The 23,859-nt window shown below is 42.1% G+C and overlaps 1 protein-coding gene across 9 annotated transcripts in view; it reads left to right on the top strand.

Annotated features, from left to right (window-relative positions):
- Positions 1-23,859, top strand: part of KLF12 (KLF transcription factor 12) — a 370,069-nt gene that overhangs the window by 235,108 nt on the left and 111,102 nt on the right. For all 9 annotated transcript variants that reach the window (XM_073346757.2, XM_073346728.2, XM_073346803.2 and 6 more), the window contains one exon: positions 10,238-10,781. In XM_073346757.2, coding sequence (XP_073202858.1) covers positions 10,238-10,781 — 544 coding nt within the window. The remainder of the gene's footprint in view (positions 1-10,237; positions 10,782-23,859) is intronic.

Genomic DNA, 23,859 nt, shown 5'->3' with positions numbered 1-23,859 from the left:
AGATAGAGGGAACAAAGGGTGATTATCACATCAGAATTCTCAAATGAATGCAAGACCTAATAGACACAATCTGCATGTGGCCCTGCCCCAGGTGGCAACACTGGGGAGTCATAGCCTTGCCTGCTTTCACACATTGTTTTTTGTCAGCAACAGTCTTACTCTTTTTCATTAGAATGTAAAGAGCTCGACTTATTGAATCAAATTCATGAGACAGCAAATCGTTTGTAAAACAGCTGTAATCCACAGCCTTTAGTTTTCACATTCAGACTTCAAGGTTACATATATACTAAAACTAAAGATATTATTTTTAGCTCAGAGTGGGGGCAGAACTAAGCATGAATTCTACCATTTAATATGTAATATAGTCTGATTTTCCTATACTAATTAATGCTGTAAAGTAGCTTAGGAACAGGAACCACAGGTCAACAAGAAGACTAGCAGCAGCTGTATCTCAGGGGAACCACCCATAAATCTGTCCAGAGACCGATGTATTTGATGTGCTTGTCTTGATTTTTTGTCCTTATAATAATAATAATTTATTAATAATTAATTAAAATAATAATAATAACTTACTGGCCTTTTCTGCTTCTTTTGAAGCTACGTTATACTCAAGAATACTAAACAAACATATAAAGGCTTTTAGCATAACACAGAACTCCTCTCAAGACAGGTAAGTAAAACAGCAGAGCTGCGAGTTTGGACCAACTCTTACATCTGATACTTGAATGTTCCTTAAATATTTAAGGGCCAAACTTTTGAAAGACTTCAGCTGCTCACATTTAGGGCCCTAATGGGAGCTGCAGCTGATGCATACGTGGGAACTTTGGCTCTTGTGACCATCTGGCCCTAGTTTCCTAGAAATGGCATAAACACTGAATAAAAGGCCCCATTTTCTCTGACCTATTACATGATACTGCAAAGTATTTTGGTTAGGGTGTGGTGAATGACTTCAGTAAAGCTGCAGAACTTCTTTTCTATGTGCACTAGTTAGTAAATAGCTCAAGATACTAATCATGCAAGCAAAACTATTTACCTGTATTTCACTGTGCCCTAGCACTATATATGGGCATTACATATATATGCATGTCTCAGAATATAGGATCTATTTGTCAAATATTTTATTAAATAACTAAATAAATACTTTATAGAATATTTATTGAAGATCAAAAGCAAAGTATAAACTCTTTTTCTTTCAATATCCCCATGTTTGCAGAAGATGTCTGTGGGCCTGATCCAAAGCCTTTCCCATCTTCAATGCACTTTGGATCAGGTGCTATGTTCCTGATTGGCATCTACATGGAAGTTAACCATGTGCTTATTCCCACTGGATTACTCATGCTTAAAGTTAGATATGTGATTAAGTACCTTGCTGAATCAGGGCCTATGTGCATGTTTAGGGTGACCAGATGTCCTGTTTTTAAAGGGACAGTCCCGTTTTTTGGGACCTTTTCTTATATAGGCGCCTATTACCCCCCACCCCCTGTCCCGTTTTTTCACAGTTGCTATCTGGTAACCCTATGCATATTCAGCTTTGGGACAGATAGTGATACCTTACTGTATATGACTTAGCAATAGTCTGGCATATTACCATGGGGGAGTATAAAAGAACTAACTACTAAATTAACACTTGCACACCGCAGAATACAATCAGACAATCATCTTATATCCCTTACAATTTTGGATAGCTTATCTGTTATTTTGTGTAATGCTTTGTTAGTGACAAGTTCTTTGGTGAAGTTTAAATTAATTTTAGGAAATTTGATTTACTTTGAAGCTGGTTAGTGGGCTAAGGTAGGGTTAGGAAATGAGAAGTTATTGAACTGTTGTTGATATTAAGAAGAGCTTCTTATAAAGTGATGTTTCCTGTCTTAAAAGCAATCCTCTGAAACAAAACTCATCCATGACTAGCATTATGGTGATTATTTGAGTTCCCTGCTACTCTGTTCGAAGCAAAACAGATAAATGACCCAAGCCACTTTAGTCCTCTCTTTTGTAATACGCCCAGTAATATAAATGGATATTTTAAACATATATTTTAAAACATGTATATTTAGGATAATTTTAGTTCCGTTGCTTAGCTGGATATCATAGTTTGCAGTGAAAATGATAAGAAATAAGAACTCACTGCTGACTACCATAGATTATAAATGCGATATTTTCATACAATCAAAATTAGATTACAATTATGTAAAATCAGATTCTAATATTAAAATATTTATTATGAGTGTTGATTGATTTTGTTTTCGATTGTTTTTATTTAACTCAATATTTAAAAATAAAAACTGGAAAAAATAGAGAATAGAAGCATGGTCTTATGACAAGAGCACAGAGCAAAGAATTAAGGTGTTCTGATTCTGGCTCTGACACTTATCCCCTTTGTGATCTTGGGAAAACTCCTTAAAATTCTTTGCCTATCTGTGAAATGGGGTGAATATGCCTTTACCTACATAAAACGGGATTCATGTGGATTAATCATGTAATGTTTAATGTAGATGAATATTAGTGATACTGTTTTGCTGACTGAAAACTGAGGCAAAGAGACTTTTCTCAGGTCACACAATGAACTGGTTGTATTATATGAAATACAACAGAGTTTTTTAAAACCCTTCTGTGTAGTTCAACCACAAGATATTGCTTGTTTCCCAGAACTGGGTAGATTTTCATGGGGAGGTCAAAAGGCACATGCTTGACACAAAGGCTATCATTCTGCCAAATTTCAAGTCCCTGCTCCAAATAATGGAAGTACCAGAGCGTCTCAAAGTAAAGGTTTCCAGAATTTTGTAATAGAGAGAACAAGATATTTTTCAGTAGCCTCATTCTCAGAAATGACTCACCAATTTTGGATGAAATTTTCCCATAAAATTCAGCCAGAGGTAGACAATGCAGCCTGGAAAATTTCAGCCAGATTTAATGGGGTCCTGGTCCAGGACTGGAGCTTCTAGGTTTTACAGTAACACAAATAATAAATAATAATATAATGGGAAATGTTGAACAACCTTCATAGTAGGGGCTGCAACCAACCCTGCCTGTACGTAGTGGATGATAAAATGTAGTAGATGCAAACTGTTTGGAGTTTAGTATGCCATTTGATAGAAGGCATCATGAAATCTTGCCATCAGAATTAATTTGAATTGGTTGGTCTAGGAACATTTTCATGTGGACTGAAAAATATCTGGAAATTTCAAATAAAGGTAACAATAAATGACACTGTATGATACTGTGGGAGGTTCTGGTGAGGTGGCCCAAGGATCAATATTAGGTCCACTACTATCTAACATATTTATTGCAGTTCTTTCTCAGAAGATAAACAACATTTTGAGTTTCAGAAATGTTCTAAATTGGGAGGTTTTGCAAATATCATTAAGGTCCGAAAAATAAAAAGGAATTTGGAGAGTTTAGAATTAAGGGCAGTAAATTATAGGCTCAGATTAAGCTTGGGAAAATGAATACACCTGTTGGAAAATAAATTGAAACATCAATATATATAATTGGAAAGAGAAACTTGAAAACCAGTAATGCTGAAAGAGATGTTGGGGTGGAAATGGACTGGAACACATGAGTTTCCAGTGGTACAGAAAACAAAACAAACCCCACAACCCAAAGTTTTGGACTACCTACAGAGTCTTTACAAAATAGAGCAAGAGGTAATTGTTCTCCCTCTATATAGCACAACTAAAACTTCACATTGAATATTATTGTCATTTGTGGGCACTGCAGTACTATACAGATCTAGACAGGTTCGAGGAAGTTCAGAAAAGAACAACAAAAGTGATCAGAAGCTGGAGGCATTGAGTAATGAGGAAATATTAAAAGAACTAACTGTCCAGCCTTGCAGCTTTCATTCATGTCAGTAGTACTTACTTACACAAATAATCCCACTGAAGTAATTGGTATGATTCTATGATATTTTCTGCCATTTATTTATAAGTTTTTATCTTTTGTCCTGAAACTGAAGTATAGGTACAGGGTCCAGAAATATATTATAAATATGCTTTGTGTACTGTAGATAAACAATATTCTAGTCTAGGCCAAACACCATTATTGTTTTATGCTTTTTGTAGATTCTTGTTTCTCTTGAAGTATTGCCTTGTTCCCTACCTCTAAATTACTGTACCATGCATTGAATTTCTCTCAGTTTCTCCCTTTAATGGAGCAATCTAATAATGCTACTAAAATATAAATGATACATCTATGCTGAACATCTAGTTTTTTGAATACATTATTGATTCAGGTTTGGGGGGAAGGATTAATGACAGCAGGTAGAGTTAGGCTATGTCTACACTAGCACTTTTCTCAGTATAAAACTTGTGTCACTCAGGGGTGTGAAAAAAACACTCCTTTAAGCCACATAAGATACAGTGACAGAAGCGCCAGTGTGGACAGTGCTATGTCAGCGGAAGAGTTCTCCCACTGACATAGCTACCATAGCTCGTTGGGGGTGGTTTCAGTGTATTGACAGAAGAGCTCTCTCCAGTCAGCATAGAGCAGCTACACAAGCGATTTTACAGCAGCACAGCTGCATCAGTACAGCTGTGCCACTGTAAGCTTGCTAGTGTAGATATGACCTTAGTAATGCCAAAGAGAATTAGGCTTCACATTCAAGAAATGTATCACTTTTGCCTTTCATCTGCCAGACAGCCCATGGTCTAAGGCAGTGGTTCTCAAACTTTTGTACTGGTGAGCCCTTTCACATAGCAAGTCTCTGAGTGTGACCCCCCCTTATAAATTAAAAAAAATTTTTTTATATATTTAACACCATTATAAACGCTGAAAGCAAAGCGGGGTTTTGAGTGGAGGCTGACAGCTTGCAAACCCCCCCCCCATGTAATAACCTCGTGACCCCCTGAGGGGTCCTGACTCCCAGTTTGAGAACCCCTAGTCTAAGGGTCTGGCTACACTTGCAGATGTACAGCGCTGGGAGTTAAACCTGTCTTCGGAGACTGCAGCAGGGAAAGCGCTGCCGTGTGTTTACACTGTTAGCTGCAAGCGCATGGCATGGCCACATTAGCAGCTCTTGCAACGCCACAAAGAGCAGTGCATTGTGGTAGCTATCCCAGTGTCCAAGTGGCTGCAACATGCTTTTCAAATGGGGGTGGGGTGGAATGTGACAGGGAGTGTGTTTTGGGGAGCTGAGAGCATGTCAGCATGCTGTCTTGTAAGTTCAGACAGTAGCAGACCTCCCTTCCCCCCTCCCACCCCGCACACACCCACCCACCCACCCTCTCACAACAGCAGCATTCCGCGCTAATGGCTGCTTTGTCCTGGAGCAGATAAGCATGCCGGCTGTCAGAAACGGAGCTTTGAAAGGGGATATTCACATTCATGTAGCCAATTTCAAAACAATGAGAAGAGTGGGCACTTGACTTCAGGGGATTATGGGACGTTTCCAGAGGCCAATCACAGCACTGTAATGCAACACCTTATTCACTGGGGCACAGCAAGCTTTATGCTTCTCGTGGAGGTGGATTACCAGGAGCGCTCCAGCTGCAGAGTCCAGGCGCTCTCTGTACCTTGCCAATGTGGACACATCGGGAGTTAGGGCGTCTGAGGCTGCTTTAATGCGCTCTAACTTGCAAGTGTAGCCAAGCCCTAAATAACATTGGCTTTCAAAAGAAGTAGTCACCAGCCTTCCTTCAGTGCCAGTGGAGAAGTCCTTTGGTACTTGTTCTGTGAGTCTTGGGAATGGAGGTGGAATTAACAACTAACTTTAATGCTTACTCAGTCTTTGGAACTACATTGTTTAAACATAAGTGATTTGAAAATGAAATGTATTTGTGTCCACTGTTAAACTTGTGTTTAAATATTAATGCTATTTGGAAAGGGATCTCTTTTCTTTTTAAACCCCTTCTCCCATTTCCAAGTCTGAGCTGTTGCCAAAGGTATGAAGAAGTAGGAAAAATTTCCATTTTAATGAGGGAAAACGGAGCTATCAGATTAAACATCCTTAAATCCAATCTTTCTACATGCATTTTTTTCTTGTACAAGAGTTCCAAGTATATCATTGTGTTACTTAAAGCAGAATTATTTGTGCTATGCTAAGTAATTTTCATTATTTGGAATCTAGTATGTTTTTCTTTTGAAAGTGAAGCATTAGGAAAACCTTAGTAAAATATTCTTGGTCATTTAAATCTTGCTCACCAAGCATGAAAATCAGAGGTGAAAGCTATGGCACTTAAGCCCACCCTAATTCTGACAGCACAGAGGGCTGAGCCCCATTTTGAGGGAGCAATTGTGGTTGATTGTGGCTTGTTTTTCAGGACAAGTTTGATTTTTACTCTCCTTTAATTTTGCCAAAACAAAGTAATTTTATCTGAAACTGCTAAGTTCCACTGCATGTGGAAAATAACATGGGACAGTTTGATGGTAATCAGACAAGGTGTGTGTGATATGTGATAATTCAAATAATTGGAGGTTTTCTGACTTGTTTTTGTTTTTAACTTCCTGTCTCAAAGCCAGTGTGTGAATTCTAAACTTAGTTTATTCCATTGTCCTCATCAAGGACTTTTGATGCAGATTATAACAACGCGTTTGTCCTGGTGAGAACATTGCCAGGGAGCAAGAGGAATTTAGATTCTGACAGCTCTTTGCTGGAGTTTATAAATTCCATCAGGCAGGGCAAAAAAACTCCACAAGAGTAGACAGTCTTACTGGGGCTGAGTAACCTGTGAAGCTTGTAAGTTGTATAGCACCAGAAGTGTTGCTGAAGCCAAGAATCTCTCTGGTCCTGCAGAGTTTTTAGCCTCTGCTGGTTCCCCAGATCTGTTAGGTGTCTTTGGTGTGCAGAAATTATAAGCCCTACATCATTTAGATATAGACAAGAACCAAGGAAAAGATTCAAAGGAGTGGCGACATGATTGGAATAGACATGGGAGACAGCTTTAGAATATAGACTAAAGTATGGCAAGGAAAGATGAAATTCAGGGAAACAGTGGGAAGGTGACAAAGTAGAACTCTGTGTAGATAGGCTTGAAAAGCATGATATGAGGTGTCATCCAGCATATTTATACAATAGTCTTGAAATGCACAATAATGTTTTTTATTTTTGGGTGTTTTTGTTTGTTTTGTTTTTATGATGTGTCAGATTCACTTTCTTTTCCAATCTAGTAGCAGTGGGCTGATACATATAAAGATCCTGGTAGTATTTGTTACTGGCAAATTTATAAGCAGAGCACTATAGGAAGTATTGATTTCAAGTTTTAAAAGGGAGACGAGACGTACGCTAGAATATTGTTAAATGCAGAGGCAGTAACTTTAGTAAAAACCCTTAACCAATGTGGACCCACTTCTCAAACTACCCAACTGGACTGTTCCAGTGCCAGTGTTAACTGAGCACCAAGGCCCCAAGCTCTACAAACGCTGATGGTGAGTATGAAAGAAATGCCTGTTCTACACCATGAGGCATACCCAAGAACCCCCATGTTGGAGGCTGGAACTATGAGATAAGCGCAGCCAAATGCTGTGTGTGAGACAAAGAGGCACACCCATCACCATGTCATGTTGTACTCTGGGTCAGACCCAGGCAGCCCACTGAGTTACAGTGATCTGTAATCAGACCCTTTTTTAGCCCACCGACTGCTCTGGAACCTGCCAAAGTTGTGACCATTAAGTGAACGCTCCCCGCTCCCTCCAACCAGACCTCCCTGGATGCCTGATGAGAGGTGAAAAAATCCACCCAGCAATTTGGCAGTGTAGCCATATGGCAAAAGTCCTTTCCAGATGTCAAACAGTTTTTCAGTGCTAGGTCCCAACATCACCATCTCATGTGATAAAGGTGACTAAGGGCAGGGCTGGAACAGAGCCCCATTGGCTTTTCATTCAACATTCTTCATAAGCTGAATGGACAGCTAAAACTATATTTTTCTCTGATCCCTTTAGCGATGGTATTCTGACCTTTCCGGTTTGCATTACTGAATAAAAAGTGGGTAGATTAATTAAATTTAACTGTAAAAGTCATTGTTCAGTGACAGGAAGGCAATAGTTAATTATATTTCTAGGGCGATGCTAAAAAATAACATGCTGAGAATTCAGCTATCCTCCCACCTTGTGTAAGAATGTGGGTTAATATATTTTCTCATTCAAAGAGTTCCTGCTTTTTTAAGGCTAGAATAGTACTTCTTGGTGGAAAATGTTTGTTCATACTATACATTTCCAGAAAATAATGATGATCTAATGTTTAGAATTTGAATTCAAACACAATTGATATATGAGCTTTTTGCAACCTCAGTTAGTGTCCTCGATGGCAGACAGAGATCCATACAAAATGGCAGATTCTTTCTGGAGTAGGTCAATGTCAAGCAGGGAGCAGTGGTGCAGAACTATGTGCTCCCATCCACCCGAACAAAATAGGGGGTACTTTTTGAGACTGTACCATTTTTATTTTACGTACAAGATTTCCAAAGCATCAGTGGCTTCAAATGCATCCTGCTGTCTCTTACAATGAATGCTAAAACGAATTATTGGAATCCTGAATTTACTGAAGTACAGACGTCGTTAAACCCTCTTGATTTGTGAGGATTTTCATTTCTGTTTTAGGAAATTCTTGTGGGGTTTGTTAAGTTTTCAAATGCAGTTTCACAGTTGAAGCCTAGTTCAGTATAATTGTGTGGAAATTATTGTTGTTACTATTGTTACTTCTTATTTGTATTACTGTAGCATTAGGAGACAAAAACAGGAACTAGGACCCCATTAGTGCAAGGCACTGTATAAACACAGAACAAAAGGACAATACCTGCCCAAAGACATTTACAAACTAAGTATAAGACAAGAAATAACAGGTGGAGACAAGTGGGGTAGTACAATGAGACAGTACTGGTCAATATGATAGGCAGGGGTCTCAGCATGCCAGCTATTTCAAAACACTAGTCAGAACTACCACAATAAAATATAGAGCCCTGTTCTGAGATTAACCTTGTCAAATTGTGTGACATGATTGTGGTAGCAACCAATCTGCGCTACATCATGTATGTAATTTTAATTTTTTTTTTAAAGTAAAAGAGCTAAAAAGTGTTCACTGTCAGGAATGGGTGAGGTTCTGTGGCCTGCAATGTACAGGAGTTCAGACTAGATGATCGTGATGGTCCCTTCTGACCTTAAGATCTATGAGTCTGTGATTCAATGTGGTAAATTGTATGGTCAAAAAAATACATGTTCCTCTGTCCCATTCTTATAACTACTTACCACTTTACCGCAACATCAACATAGAAATTCCCAGACCAGTGGTCCACATAGTTCAGATGATGCTTCAAAGGAAGGCACAAGAGTACATAGTGGACAATTATGGAATAATTTTCTCATTAAGAATATTTCTTTATAACCACGTTAGTCAGTGATTGGTGTATGCCCTGAAGCATGGTATTTTCTATCCTGTATGTGTGTGTAGAATTGAAGTGTGCATTATTCTCATTATCCATATAATATTGTTTTGATTATTTGTACTACAATAGCATGTGGAGGCCCCAACAGAGATGGGTGTACATTTATACATAGGTACATATCATTCATACATATAGAGAGAGACTATCCCTGACCCAAAGATCTTACCATTTAAAAATATGTGAAGGGAGCATGGGGAGGGCAAAAAAAAAAAAAAAAAGAATTGTTATCCCCATTTTATGGATGGGGAATTCAGGCACCTAGAGGCTAAGTTAAAATCAAACAAGAAACATATGTCACAGCCAAAAATGGCTTAGTTAGTGTGTCTGAAGCAATGGATTTTGGGCATTTCTTATTAGCTCATCAGCAATGATATTCTGAGATATCTAGCATTCTAGAGATTATGAGGCTATATTCTGAGCTGCCTAGATGTAGAAGAAACACACAGAAAGGCTACTAATTGTATCTTTGTATGAAAGAGTTTTATTAGATTAACTGAGGTCTGAAAAAGCCCAGCAATTGCTTTTTACAGGTTATTTTGCAGTGTTGCAATCTGGAATCAAATCCTGTCTACTATTAATGGTAAGCCAGTAGAGAAATGTTGTTCCGATTCAATGATGTGGAAATATTAGTTGGATTTTATATTGCTGATGAAGTACACATATTTTTCACCATATACTTTGATGTTTTGCCCCTTCAGCCATGAGCTGCCACATTGAACAGAAACAAAACTCCAGTGGCCTTAAGAACCAAGTGTGAACTGCATGTTAAATGTGCATTGTCAATTAAATGTTTAAATTGTCTTAGCCAAATATTTAATATCGGCGACTAAAAATATAAACGTTTCTTTTTTTTCCCCCCGCAGTCTCCAAACGTCCACAACTATCCAGACATGGAAGCTGTACCCTTGTTGCTCAATAACATGAAGGCAGATCCCCCAGAGGATTCATTATCTACAGACCATTTCCAGACACAAACTGAACCAGTGGACTTGTCAATAAACAAAGCCAGGTCATCCCCTACAGCAACCTCATCTTCACCGGTTTCCATGACAGCATCAGCCTCCTCTCCTTCTTCTACTTCAACTTCTTCTTCTTCTAGTCGGCCAGCTTCCTCCCCTACGGTAATAACATCAGTATCTTCAGCGGCATCTGTGCCATCAGTATTAACTCCAGGCCCTCTTGTGGCCTCTGCATCTGGTGTTGGAGGCCAGCAGTTTTTGCACATAATCCATCCAGTACCACCTTCAAGCCCCATGAATTTACAGTCCAACAAAATGAGTCACGTGCACCGCATTCCAGTGGTGGTGCAATCGGTACCTGTAGTCTACACAGCTGTGAGATCACCGGGAAATATGAATAACACTATAGTGGTACCGCTGTTGGAGGATGGGAGAAGCCATGTTAAAGGTAAGACAAGCTGGATTTGCATATTCCAGGCTCATTTGAAACCACTTGCATATCAGGAGCTGTAAAGTTGGCTGGTCAACATTGTAAAGCATAAATTAACCTGTGGGAGCTGAATAATATTGTTTTTGAAAACATTGTTAACTTTATAAACCTATTTTTTTCATCTGCTGAAGCTTATTTTACCACAAAATTTAAAAAACCTTAAAACTAAAGAACAGATGGGGCCAGATTCATCCCTGGTGTAACTTAATTGGAGTCAATAGAGTGGCACCAGAGAGACATTTTTTCCATCATGACTAATAATCATCACTTTGGTATTTGAGTGCCTGGCACTGAAATTAGGAAATAGGAGGATGGGAAAGTAGTAAAAAGCCACTCAGAAGGACAGGGAGAAAACAGATAGTTGGAATGGACCAAAGGAGTGAGGCAAAGAGAGGTTCAATTTCAGAACAGCCCTTTTGCAGGAGTATGAGAAGGAAAGGCCTCCAAAGCAAAAACCAGTGACAGATGCGGAGTGGAAGGTATAGAGCCAGGTTTCATTCAGCTTAAGGAGGGCCAGTGGGACACCCTGCCTCAGGTTGTTTCTGTTAGAATGAACAGTAGAATGGAAGGAGAAAACAGAGAATGTGAATAGTGCAAATCAGTTTTACGGAAATAGAACCCAAGATGCATGTATGAAAGTAAGAGAGAATGCATGAGGAGAGTGCGGGCTGAACAATGGGCTTGCATTGAGAAAGATCTCCAAAGAGGAGGAAAATGAGAGTGGAGAAGAGCTGAAGATTTGTAAAGGCAAAGGGAGAGAGCAAGAAAATGACATGGAAGTTATAGGTGAAGTGGAAATATAAGGAATTGGGAGAGCAGAAGAGGAGTAGTTTTGATGAGATGTGGGGAGGAAGGGAGACAGGAGAAGGGTGGCCCATCAGGGTAATATGTTTTCAGGCCGTGAATCATTTTGCTGACGTTTACTGTCCTCAGGCATGGCCCCCCCCCGCAGCTCCCAGTGGCCGTGGTTCACTGTTCCTGGCCAACGGGAGCTTTGGGAAGCAGCGCAGGCTGCAGGGGAGTGCTGGCTGCTGCTTCTCACAGCTCCCATTGGCCAGGAACGGCGAACCGCGGCCACTGGGAACTACGGTCAATGTCAGCAAGATGTCTCACGGCCTGGAATCCGATTACCCTGATGGGCTGCATGCGGACCACAGGTTGGCCACCTCTGGTCTAGATACTGTGGTGTTTGGTGCTTCATAAGATATTAGTGGTAATGGTGGGAACATGAGGGAGGCTAGAATCAAGGATCAATGAATGTTGCTAAGTAGAACATGGACACATTTCCGCACCCCCCCCCCCACACCCAAATGAGCTGTTGCTCCAAGCTGAAGGGGAGAGTATTAATATTTTAATCTCACTTTTAGGGCTCATGAGACGGAAAAGCATTTAGCATTATGCTTTGTAATATCCCTAGAGTTTCTTATTGCTTAATTAAGAGATTCATGCAGTCAATCCCAAAGGATTGTGTCTTTTGACTCTTCTGTCTATTTCTGGTGTAATATTATTATGTTTGATGTTAATAGTGGGGTTTTATGTTTTTTAGTAGCATCATGTTGTACATAAATCTTTGCTTTTCCCCTCCCATTGCCTCAGTCCCCTAGCTTTAGTATGGAAGTCAACTAGCCAAGCCTCTTCTAAAAATGGAACTTATCCTCTTTATAGGCTCAGAACATGCAAAACTAACTCAGAATATATCTGTTTTTTGTTCTGAGACTGGAAATGATGATGGTTTAGGACATTTTATTACGCTTTACACAATGACATAATTTTAGGGCCCTATGCCATTATGTAAAACATGATAAATGAAAGCAGCATGGTGCAACATACTGTCAAACAGTTGTAAAATAAATAATCTTGACTTGATGTTTGGTTTTGGAGTTTTGCATTGGGATTGAGCTGAATCTGACCTTGAGCTTGACAAGTATTGTCCTAAGGTACAGAAACTGTTGGCTTACTTTTCAAAGGTGATAACTGGCAATGGTTACAACTACATCTGTAGTCAGTACTTTCCCAGTTTGTGAGAGTGGAAACTCACTACCCCCGTTCACCAGCAAAATTCCAGAATTTAGTGTACTGTAGGGATTTCAGCCCACAAGCTTCAGATGCAGACATACTGAGCTACCCAAACAACCTCTCCTTTGTGCTATTATTGGCAGAGATCGTTACCCAGCACCACTGCACCTCTTAAATGTACAGCTAGAGAAAAAGAAGGGATTAAGCTGTCCTTTAATTTTTTCTCTTCAGCTGCACCCTGTCTGCTGTCACTGATACTTCTGATAGAAATGTACAAGTTAATTTGAATAATTATAATAAAAGGATAATGGTAACAATCCACAAAAACTGTGGATACAGACTAACACGGCTACCCCCTGATACTGGTAACAATCCACAATAGGTAGCCATCCTTTGTTAGCTCTTTCTGGCATGTGTTTTCTTTCTTTGTTATGTAAACCAATACAAATAAGAAAGGCAATAAACCAAATATTTTGCATAAATTAAGAGCTAAACCTTAATTTCATATATGCACATCACAGTTTAAATTCAATGATGAGCTTTTTTGGTTAACATACCGTAAGTAATAAATATATACGGATAATAAAAGGGCATTGCTCTGAAGTTTAAACTGGTGCCAATATCCTCCAGTCAAATGAATGACACATGCAGATTCAGAACTATCTAAAATCTGTGTGTGCCTTCAACTTTCACCTGATGGTTGACAATTTATATAAATGTAAAAAGAAATGTTTAGAGACCAGTTCTGCCTTCAGTTAACATGAGCAATTGTCAATGGCAGAATTTAGCTCTTAATCTGTGCATTCTTTGTGCCTTGCTTTTATCCAAGTCAAAAGTAGTATTTGTGTTAGTAGGCCCAATTCAGGAAAGTGCTTAAGCACATGCTTAAGTCCTGTTGACTTCATTGACACTTAAACATATGCTTAAAGTTAAGCACTTGTTTAAGTGCTTTGCAGAATAAATACTTTTCTCTATCAGTGCCATAGGTTTTATTGTTGAGTGTGTTTTCCTCTTCTTCTGTCTGCTTGCCCAGCCATCCATCCAGCTACTTTTGTTTTGACTAAAAACATATATTAAGAAAACATTCCCTTGATCTCTAAAATCTCATCTCCAAACGATCCTTTTGCCCAAGCACTGAAATGTGCTCTCTGCTCCTACCGCCTACATTTCTTCCCCTATCTCTTTCCTTGAACCATACAATCTGGATTCTCTTCTCTCCAACAAAACTGCCCTGATCCCTAATTGCTGCCTTCTAGCTAAGTCAACAGGACACTTCTCTGTTCTTATTCTGCTTGAATTCTCTTTTCCCTTCAATACCTTCAGGATCTCCTCCTCTGCTTTATTCCTCTTATTTGCTGTCCTGATTCTCCTCCTTATCTTGCTGATTACTCTTTGAGTGTCATCTTCACTATCTTCCGTCTCAACTCATGTCTGAAATGCCCCATTTGCATGTTCCTCCATTATCTCAAACTCTTTCTCCAAAACTGAGTGCCAGGTGTGAATGCAAAGAAACATAGTTTGTCCACAGACTTAATGAGCGGGAGTGCACACACGTGTGTATGTGTGTACAAAACTCATGAATTCCCCTTTGAAAAACAATTTTAAAATTCAAACTTTTTTTACGTTTTCATTATACAGGAGCTGCCCCAACACTTATTCATTTTACTGGTTACTGGCCAGTACACAGAAATTTGAAAATGTATACAGTATACAAACAAAGTTACATTCTCATTTCTGTGTCTGCTGTATTCTGACTGTCACACCGAAAGTGTTAATATAGCATTTTAGGACTATATCTCCTTTAAACTTTCAGCTCTTATCTTATGCATTTACATGCTTTTGGCGGGGGTGGGGGACATGGAGTAATTACCTATAACAAAGAAGAAAAGTCCCAGTCTGCAAGCAGAGCCTGAGCCTGAGAGGTGCTTAGAGCCCTGAGCTCTTACTGCAGTCAGTGGGAGTTGAGGCTGGTCAGCACCATCAAACCCACACTGACTTAGACCCAGTCATGCTGTGCATCCACACCTGCCGTTGGCATCAATGGGACTTTGCAGACTGTTACGGAACGACACTATTATAGGTAGTTTCAGAAAAAAAATCTTATTTAACAAAAATGTTGGCTTAATAAGGATGCATAAAAATATTTGATGGAACCTGGATAAACTGAGGGGTAAGGAGTGACCTTCCAATGTTAATGCAGGGAAAGACAAGGTGGGTGAGGTAATATCTTTTATTGAACCAGCTTCTGCTGGTGAGAGATAAGCTTTTGAGCTACACAGAGCTCTTTTTCAGGTCAAGAAAACTTACTCGGAGTGTCACAGCTAAATACAAGGTGGAACAGACTGTTTAGCATAACACATATTTCAAGGGACCACTCACAGTGAAGTGGCCTGGCTAAAAGGTCTGAATAATTTACTTCTGTTTTTCTATATATAGTAAAAGAAGGTATAGACACAGAGTTAGGAATATTATTTCCAATGGGTCCTACCCCACAGTCCTTTCTCAGGCAAAGCTCCCCTTTACTTCAACTGGTGTTTTACCGCAGTAAGCGCTGCAGGATTAGGACAACTACATTGTGGTTTATCAACAGCTTTGGGAAATGCTTTTTGTGTGGTAAGTGGTGACCACTATTACTGGTTACTGCAATAAATACTCCTGGGGGAATTCTGCACCGCTGCTCTTGCAGAATTCATGTCATCCTCTTCCCCCGCCCACCCCCGCCCCCAGATTTCTTTGCTTTCCTGCAGAAAATGATGGGGGGAGCAAAGGGAAGCCGCAAGAGCAGTCACGTGCCCCTCCCCAGTAGCATGGGTATGAGATTTCGGACATCTGGAGTAGCCAATGGAGAGGTAAAGCACTGCTGGGGCGGCGGGGGCGAGACTGGCAATGCCCCAGATGGTGCAGGATCAGATCCACCCCCCATCCACCCAACCCCAGTGTATCTGGACTCCCCACATACCCAGACCCCTCGATGTGCCTCACCCCTCCACCCAGAACCCCTCCCCACCGAGTGCCCCACACCTAAGCCCTCCACCCTGCCGAGCCCCCATCACTCCTCAGCCATGGGGAGCCACTCCCCCATTTGCTCCACACCCCCTCCTCTACTTCCCTCCCTGATCACTCCTCAGCCTCAGGGAGCTGCTCCCCCATTTGCCCAACCCCTGTGCATCCAGAGCCCCGCATACCCAGATGCCCCCGTCAACCTCCCCGCACCCAAACCGCCACCTTGCCGAGCCCCACTGCCCCTGCATCCGGACCCCTGCCAAGCCCCTCCCTCCTGCATCCAGACCTCCACCCCTGCACCCAGACCACCCCCCACTGAGCCTCCCGCACTTGAACCCCATCCAGATAAGCCCCACCCTGTACACACCTGGAGTCACCCGCTGGACTCCCCACACCTGGACTCCCCACACGGATCCCCATCCTCCTTTATCTGGATCCCCTGCCGAGCTCCACTCCTTGCATCTGGACCCCCACCCGGCACCCAGGCCCCTCTGCTGAGCCCCAGTCACCTTCACCTGAACCCCCCTGCAGAGTCCCATTGCTCCAGCACCTGGAACTCCCCCAGAATAAGCCCCTGTGCATCCAGATCACCCCCACACCCCAGATCCCCCACTGAGCCACTTGCACCCAGATTGCCCCACACGGAACCCTCTCACCACACACCTGGATCCCCCCCACACTAAGCCCCTCCACACATGGATCCTGCCAGACTAAACCTGTCTGCCCACATCTGGTGCACCTAGCACGGAGGGGCACGGGCCCAGGGTGTTTTTGGGGCAGGCTTAGCCCTTGCACTATGTCAGGGTCAGGTGCAGCCTCACCATCAAGTCTGTATCCTGGGGTAGGGGGCTGCAGGGTGATCTCCCTCCTCCATGCAGCCAGTGGCCTGTGCTCCCCACTGCCATGCTGGAGCCTCCATATTTATTTATTGACAAATAAAATTTGCAGAATGTTGTAAAATTGTAAATATTGTGTGCAGAATTGTTATTATTTTGGTGGTGAACTTTTAATTTTTTAACGCAGAATTCCCTCAGGAGTATATAAAGCATTCCAACGTGTTAAAGACTCCTGAGAGACTTGAGTAAAATATTTCTGTTCAGCAATGATGACCGTCGATATAAGGCAGTTGTCCCCAAACTGTGGAGCACACCCCTTAAGGAGCACAGAGGAGGAACATTCGGGGGATTATGTGGAGGTGCCTGGGACAGCCCCCACAGAGAGCAGAGGTGGAGTGCCCCCTAACCCCAGCTCCACTCCGCCCCCAACCCAGCTCCAGCCCCAGCTCCACTCCACCCTTGCTCCGCCTCAGCCCAGTTCCTCCCTCATTCCCTCTCCACCCCCAACCCAGCTCTGACTCTAGCCCAAGCTCCTCCCCCATCCCCAGGGTAGCCCCCAGCTCTGCCTTCAGCCAAAATTCCTCTGCTGAGCCAACTGTGCAGTAATGGAGTGGGGGCGTAGACAGATTCCGTAACCGGTGAGGGGGCTTGTGACAGGAAGTTTGGGCACCCCTGCTATAAGGGATAAGTAAAGGTGCAGGTAGCACCTGTAGTTCACCTATACTTAAGTTTGCCTGATATTTTATTCACTTGCTCATAACTTTGTCAGACTTTAACCATTAGGGCTGAAATTTTCCATGCCAGATGTTTGCTTCAGGCTGATTTGGGGGTTTGGGAGTTTCAGCTAAAACAGTTCAGCAGTTTAGGAAAGCAAGATTAAGGGAAAAAACATTGATTTGTAATGTTAAAAAAATTGTACAGCTGTTTTGTTGAGAAGTTCTAGCACCTCCACCCTGGCTCAGGAACTTGAAGTGTGGCTGAAGGTGTCACCCTTTCATCAGGGATGTGCCTTTTGCCCTCCCTGTGGAAATTTGAACAAATGTAGCCAACTTATGAGTCTCTGAAAAAAATCTCAGTTCACGCATGCTCAAATAGATGGTCATGTTATAGTCAGACAGCTAAATTCACGGAAGATTCCAACTGCACTGAGCTTCAACCCCTCCTAGCTCCTACACGTCAACTGATTGGTGCACAGCATCCCGGCAGAGCAACTGAGCATGCTCCATCTGGGACTGCAGGCATCAAGGAGGATTTTCTCTGAAAATGCTTTTCCTGGCTGTGGTGGGAAACTGGTGCTGAGCCCAAGAACTCAGGATAGGGAGACTTCCTCCTCTGCTCTCAATGATCCCCCTGCTGGTAACTAGGCAATATGAAAGGGAAAGGAGGAAACAGCCTGGCTTAAATCCAGATGTGTGAGGAGGGAAGGATGGAGGGTGGGAGAAGGGGAAGAGATGCAAGGTGGGAAGTGGGGAGGAGTGTAAAGGGGCAGGGAAGGGGGAGGATAGAAGCAAGAGCTTTGGACAGGAGCAGGAGGTGCAGGAGAAGAACTGGAGAGGATAAGAGCTGGGGATGGGAAGGAAGAAGGAGTCTGGCTTGGGGCGGGGGGGGGAAGAAGAGAGGAGACATACAGGAGATGGTGACAGCAGCAGAAGAAGACAGAGGAGAAGCTCCGGGAGAGTGGGGCAGAAGGGTTGGTAACCAGCAGAGCACCATTCCCTCACAGAACCTGAAACTGATCCCATTATTTGTATCACCATTCATTTACTGTCAGAAAATACATGTGAAACCCACTGACAAATTATGGCTCTCCATGCACCTCTAGTGGCAGGTCCCCATGGAAGATAACAGCCTTCTAATGCTACCACTCACTCCATTACTCAAGTGGTGGTGGGGAGGTGGTGTTTCACACAATGATATATTTGTTTTTTCAGTGTTTAAAGTTTTTTAAAACTTAGGAAATTTCATCCCAAAAAAACAATGTTTAGAAAACATTAAGGTAACAAAGTTAAGCACTCAAAAGTTGGGAAATACCTGAATTAAGGTTGCTCATGTAACCTTAATTCAGCCCACTTTAGCATATGATCACATACTTGTTTTTATGTAATTGTGTGTGTGTATAGTGTATTTTAGGCCCATCTCAGGAGTACCTCTGTTGCATCCTATTACATCATATTCCACATATATTTAAAAAGTTCTTTTATATGTTCTCCAGTAGCTAAGATATTAATCAGTAAGAAAAACATTACTAGTTTGGGTAGGTATTCCTGATATTTACAGTAGGAAATACCCCATTACTAGACTATTTTTACTCCCTGGTAAGTTGGTAATAGAGTCTTTTTAGCTGTTAAGGATGCACTCCATAGGAGACCATTTGTCTTAAGTAGCAGTTTATACTATAAAGTTAGAAACTCAACAATAAGGACTATTCAATTTGTACCATGACTCTAAAGGTCTGGTAATATGGGTCTGTATAAACTGTGTTTGTTGTTTTATGTGGAAAGGTTGATTTTTCCATCCCTCTGCATCTCCATTCACTGTTAGTTTTGACCTGTGGAGTTTCTCTGCTATTTTTTTTTCTTTTGGGTGTGCACAAAAATCCATTGAGGCTGAACACACTCCACCCAAGCTTCCTCCTATGCATTCACTGGATATCTAAAACATTTGCAAGCTGAATACACCCGCTGCTTTGTTTTGCAGAACCATCAGTGGTTCTGGGAAATGAGCAAATGAATGGCAGTGAGTAGCCACAGAGTGAAACAGAAAGAGAAGAGACTTACGTCCTAGGGTGGAATTCACATTACTGTAGACGCTTCATTTATTTAAGAATCTGGGGAAATAGCAATTCTTCTGGAATGAAGGAATTAAAACATTGGTAGGATAAAATATGTTTTATCATGCATTTGAGACAGAGGCTGTTTTAAGGAAAGCAGAATAAAATAATAGTGCTTATGTATGACTCCTCCTACAGAACAAGACTTTTATTTTAATTTTAAAATAAATACTAAAGACTTGCCAATGTCTAATTCAGTTTTGTCCCATCTGGAACTACTGATTCATTTGTTCAAAACATTTTGACCTCTTAAAAGACTATATTTCATTCTTAAATGTATTGTTTGTTTGGGACCAATAGAGCGTTTGGTGCTGCACCGGTCCTGTAGGGAGGCTGGCACCAGAATGTTCACTCCACACACAGATCTCAGTAGGAGGAGTGAAGATGCTGGATGCTTCTCCCTACTTGAGCCCACCTGGCTTTCCAGTTCTTCCTCACATGTCTGAAAGAGAGGAGGCATGTCTACATCTCATTCCTTCCTATACCATATTTGCTAGCACCTGGAGATAGTTTGTTGTTGTTGTTTTGGGGGGGTTGGCAGGGAGGGATACACTCTAAATCAGGGACGGGCAAACTTTTTGGCCTGAGGGCCACATCGGGTTTCCAAAATTGTATGGAGGACCAGTTAGGGGAAGTTGTGCCTCCCCAAACAGCCAGGCGTGGCCCAGCCCCCGACCCCTATCCAACCCCCCCTGCTTCTCGCCCTCTGACAGCCCCCCGGGACCTCTGCCACATCCACCCCCTTCTGCTCCCTGTCCCCTGATGCCCCCCCCTCGAGACTCCTGCCCATCCATTGCTCTCTGTCCCCTGACCACCCCCCGGAACCCCTGCCCCTGACTGTCCCCCGCCGCCCCTTCCAATGCCCCCTCTCCTTCCTGACTGTCCCCCCGGGACCCCTGTCCCCACTCAAGCCCCCTGTTCCCCACTCTCTGACCGCCCCGCCCCCTAGCCACACCCCCGCCCCCCGACCACCCTCTTGAACTGCCCTGCCCTCTATCCAAACCCCCTTCCCCCTGACCGCGCTACCTGGAGCACCGGTGGCTGGCAGCGCTACAGCCGCGCCGCCCGGCTGGAGCCAGCCACGCCACCGCGCAGCGCAGAGCACTGGATCAGGCTGGGCTCTGCAGCTGCGCTGCCCCAGGAGTTCATAGCCCTGCTGCCCAGAGCATTGCGCCGAGGCAGTGAGCTGAGGCTGCGGGGGAGGGGGAACAGTAGGGGAGGGGCCGGGGGCTAGCCTCCTGGGCCAGGAGCTCAGGGGCTGGGCAGGAGGATCTGGCCCGCTGTAGTTTGCCCATCTCTGCTCTAAATCTTTTTGTAGCAAGTATAAGGAGGGCTGCTGAGTATGCCCTGAGGCATATGGCCATTGCCTGCTTTGTGCATAAAGAATTACTACAACTTTGCATCCCCATCAGCGCACATCATAGTAAAAAAAGCTAGAACTGAGCCCCAAAGCTGTTGTTTTGATATAAGTGATACAGTTTAGGATATGAACAAAACATATATGTAACCAGGCCCATCAAGAGAAATTTGGGGGCCCAGTGCCTCATGTTTGCTGGAGTCCCACCCTCTCCCATTTCACTTTATTTACACAGATGTTACAGACTGAGGGCCCTGGTACAATTGATCTGCCTTCTGCTCCCTTAAGCTCCTATTTGTTTGATACACCTCTAAATTTTAGTGTCATTTGGGCCAAATTACTGAAAATTTTCGGGGGGGGCCAAAGTAACTTAAATACCGATGGATTCTTGAAGTGTGTTAGTTGTAAACTTGAATCTCTTACTGCCTTATAGTTCCTCTGCCATATGTTGTTCAAGTTATTCCCTGAATATATTTTTTCTTGTTGTTTTCCCTGGTTTGTTTTATGTTGGTGATGGAGTATTTGTATATTAGATGATTGGTGTGATTTAGATTTTAATAGCTTCAGTAGTTCGGTTTCATATACATGAAAGAGAGTTTTATGACATTCAGACAGTTTAAAGTGAAAAGAAGTCCGTTGTTTAAAGAAAAATCAATGTTCATGTTTATATATGTACACACAGATGGACGGAGATACATAAATATGTGCATACATTACATCCATCCATAGTTGTATATACACACCGCTATTAAGCTACAGCAAATTATTTTACTTGTGAAATGATTTTAAATAATGCCTTAGATTGGACAATGACAATTAATATCTTATGGTAGATTAGTAACATAATATGTATGAGGATGCCAGTTCCCATTCACCATGAACCATTGCTATGCCTAGTGCAGTTAACTGCTGCAGCCACATAGACTCATAAAAATCTCAATAAAATCTGAAAACTGTAGAGTATGGGTAATCTCGCTATAAATTGTAATAAAAATTACCCCTGTAGACTCTATATTCTGACCATTAAGTTCATGGATACTGCTGCTTTGTACATAAAGTTTTATTAAATACATCGACCAGTTCTGTTGGCCCTACCAGACAGCAAGCTGTTTTGATTTAAAATCTGATTAGTGTTCTCGGAGTATTTTCAAAAGCAAAAAATGAAGATAATGAACGTTAAATAGGAGGGAAAATATCTGATATGTGTTCCATGTAGTAGTTATCTGCTTGTGAGGGGGGGGGGGGCGGGGGAAAGTAAATGACATCTTTCCCACAATGAGTACATTTGTTATGTCTGTAAAGCAAGGATTTGGTTTCCCAACACAGCTGTCCAAAAGTATATTACATAAATTAGAGCACAGTATCCAGTCTCAAAGGGTTTTCTTTGAAATGCTTCATGTGCATCTGTATCTGGAGGTGCTGCTTCCATTGTTGGAAATACGTAGCAGGATATATGACATTCTGCTCCAGTATTTCCCTCCCTAGTGACTGGCTGCTGGATTCCTAAACCTGTCATGGATGGCAATATTCAGAAATGGTTAGTATCAAATTGTTAGGTGTGGATTATAGATAGACACTCTTTTTACCTTATGTGGCTGGAAATCTAATAGATAACTCTCATCACAAAGAGCAATATTGATATTTGCTTACTTTTCCCTTCCTGTCATTATTCATGGTGGTGAGCTTGATCCTCTCAGCTAAGACAGGATGTTGCAGCAGGGCAACCTGCCCTCTAGCATTCTGCAGTGTCCACAACTGACGGCACCCAGTTCTATGACAATGGTGTGCCCAGGCATAATAAAAAATATGTCAAGGTGGAGTTCACTGAGCTTTAGAGACCAACATCCAGTGTGTCACTTGGCTATCTCTAAGCCACGATCTCTAGGCCTTTGAGGGACATAACTTCAAAGGAAATGCCCAGTATTGATATAGCGGTCACGCCCACCCTCACTCTGGGAATAGACTTCAAGTTATGGCATGTGACCAGACACTTGTAATTCTAACCTATTTCCTGGCATTAACTTCGTGGGGAGATGAGCACAAGTCCCTCTATTTAGTATTTGAATTTCCTGGATTTGGGATTATTCAGGGGTTTTTGAAACATTGGCAGCCATTAATGCTAGTGCAGGCAGACACCCACATTCTTCTCCACCTTGTGGGAGGAAGACAACTATACTCTTTCTCCTCCCAAGGCAGACATATGTGAACATTAGTTGATGCTTCTAGTCCCCAGGCAAATGGGTAATAAAATGAGGGGTTGTGGCGGCCTGTGGCTATTGGATGAGGTGTGCACGTTGGTGGTGCTGCTGTGTAGGTAGAGTTTTGGGGATTCAGGAATGCATATTCTTTTTTTAACATGGTCCAGGACCTGAGCTTACCAGTTCACTGATCCTGTTAGTATTTGAGCAGGTTCTGACAATGTTTCTGTGCCCTGGCAAGTCATAAAACATTGATCCAAAGACCTATAGGCTGAATAATTTATTAAATTATATTTTCCAGTACTTTATTGTTAGTGCAGCAAGCCCACATCCAGAATAATAACAGTATTGTTGAGAGTCTTGTGAATGTGAAAATCATTGGTATTCAGGGGAATTGTTTTCCTATTCCTGGAAGAGATTCCTGGCTGCAAAAATAATGTTTACTACTAGAAATAATTTTCTGTTAGCTGATATTTAACTTTTTACATATTAAATTTGCAAGGAAAGCAACAGAAGCAAAGCTTCTCCCTTATGGTAGCTATAGTGGGTTGAAATTTCAAATTTATTAATCTACAGGCCAGAGACTGATGTAAAAAATGGATCTCCAAGCAGGGACTCTGGACAGCACACTAACAGAGATCCCAGTACCCTCCTGTGTAGGAGGCCATAGGATTTCATTCACTGATTCCTGCATCAAACTTCTCACTCAGTGCATTTTCCTGGATCTCACTGATGAGGGAAGGGCAGAGAGCTTCATTTTTCTGGCTGGCAGGCTCGATGCTACGGCTAGTAGGTA

The sequence above is a fragment of the Lepidochelys kempii genome, chromosome 1 (genome assembly GCF_965140285.1).
Source record: "Lepidochelys kempii isolate rLepKem1 chromosome 1, rLepKem1.hap1, whole genome shotgun sequence".
Lineage (NCBI taxonomy): Eukaryota > Metazoa > Chordata > Testudines > Cheloniidae > Lepidochelys > Lepidochelys kempii.
Note: the sequence above shows the minus strand (reverse complement) of the source record. Positions and strands in the feature narration are given on the sequence as shown.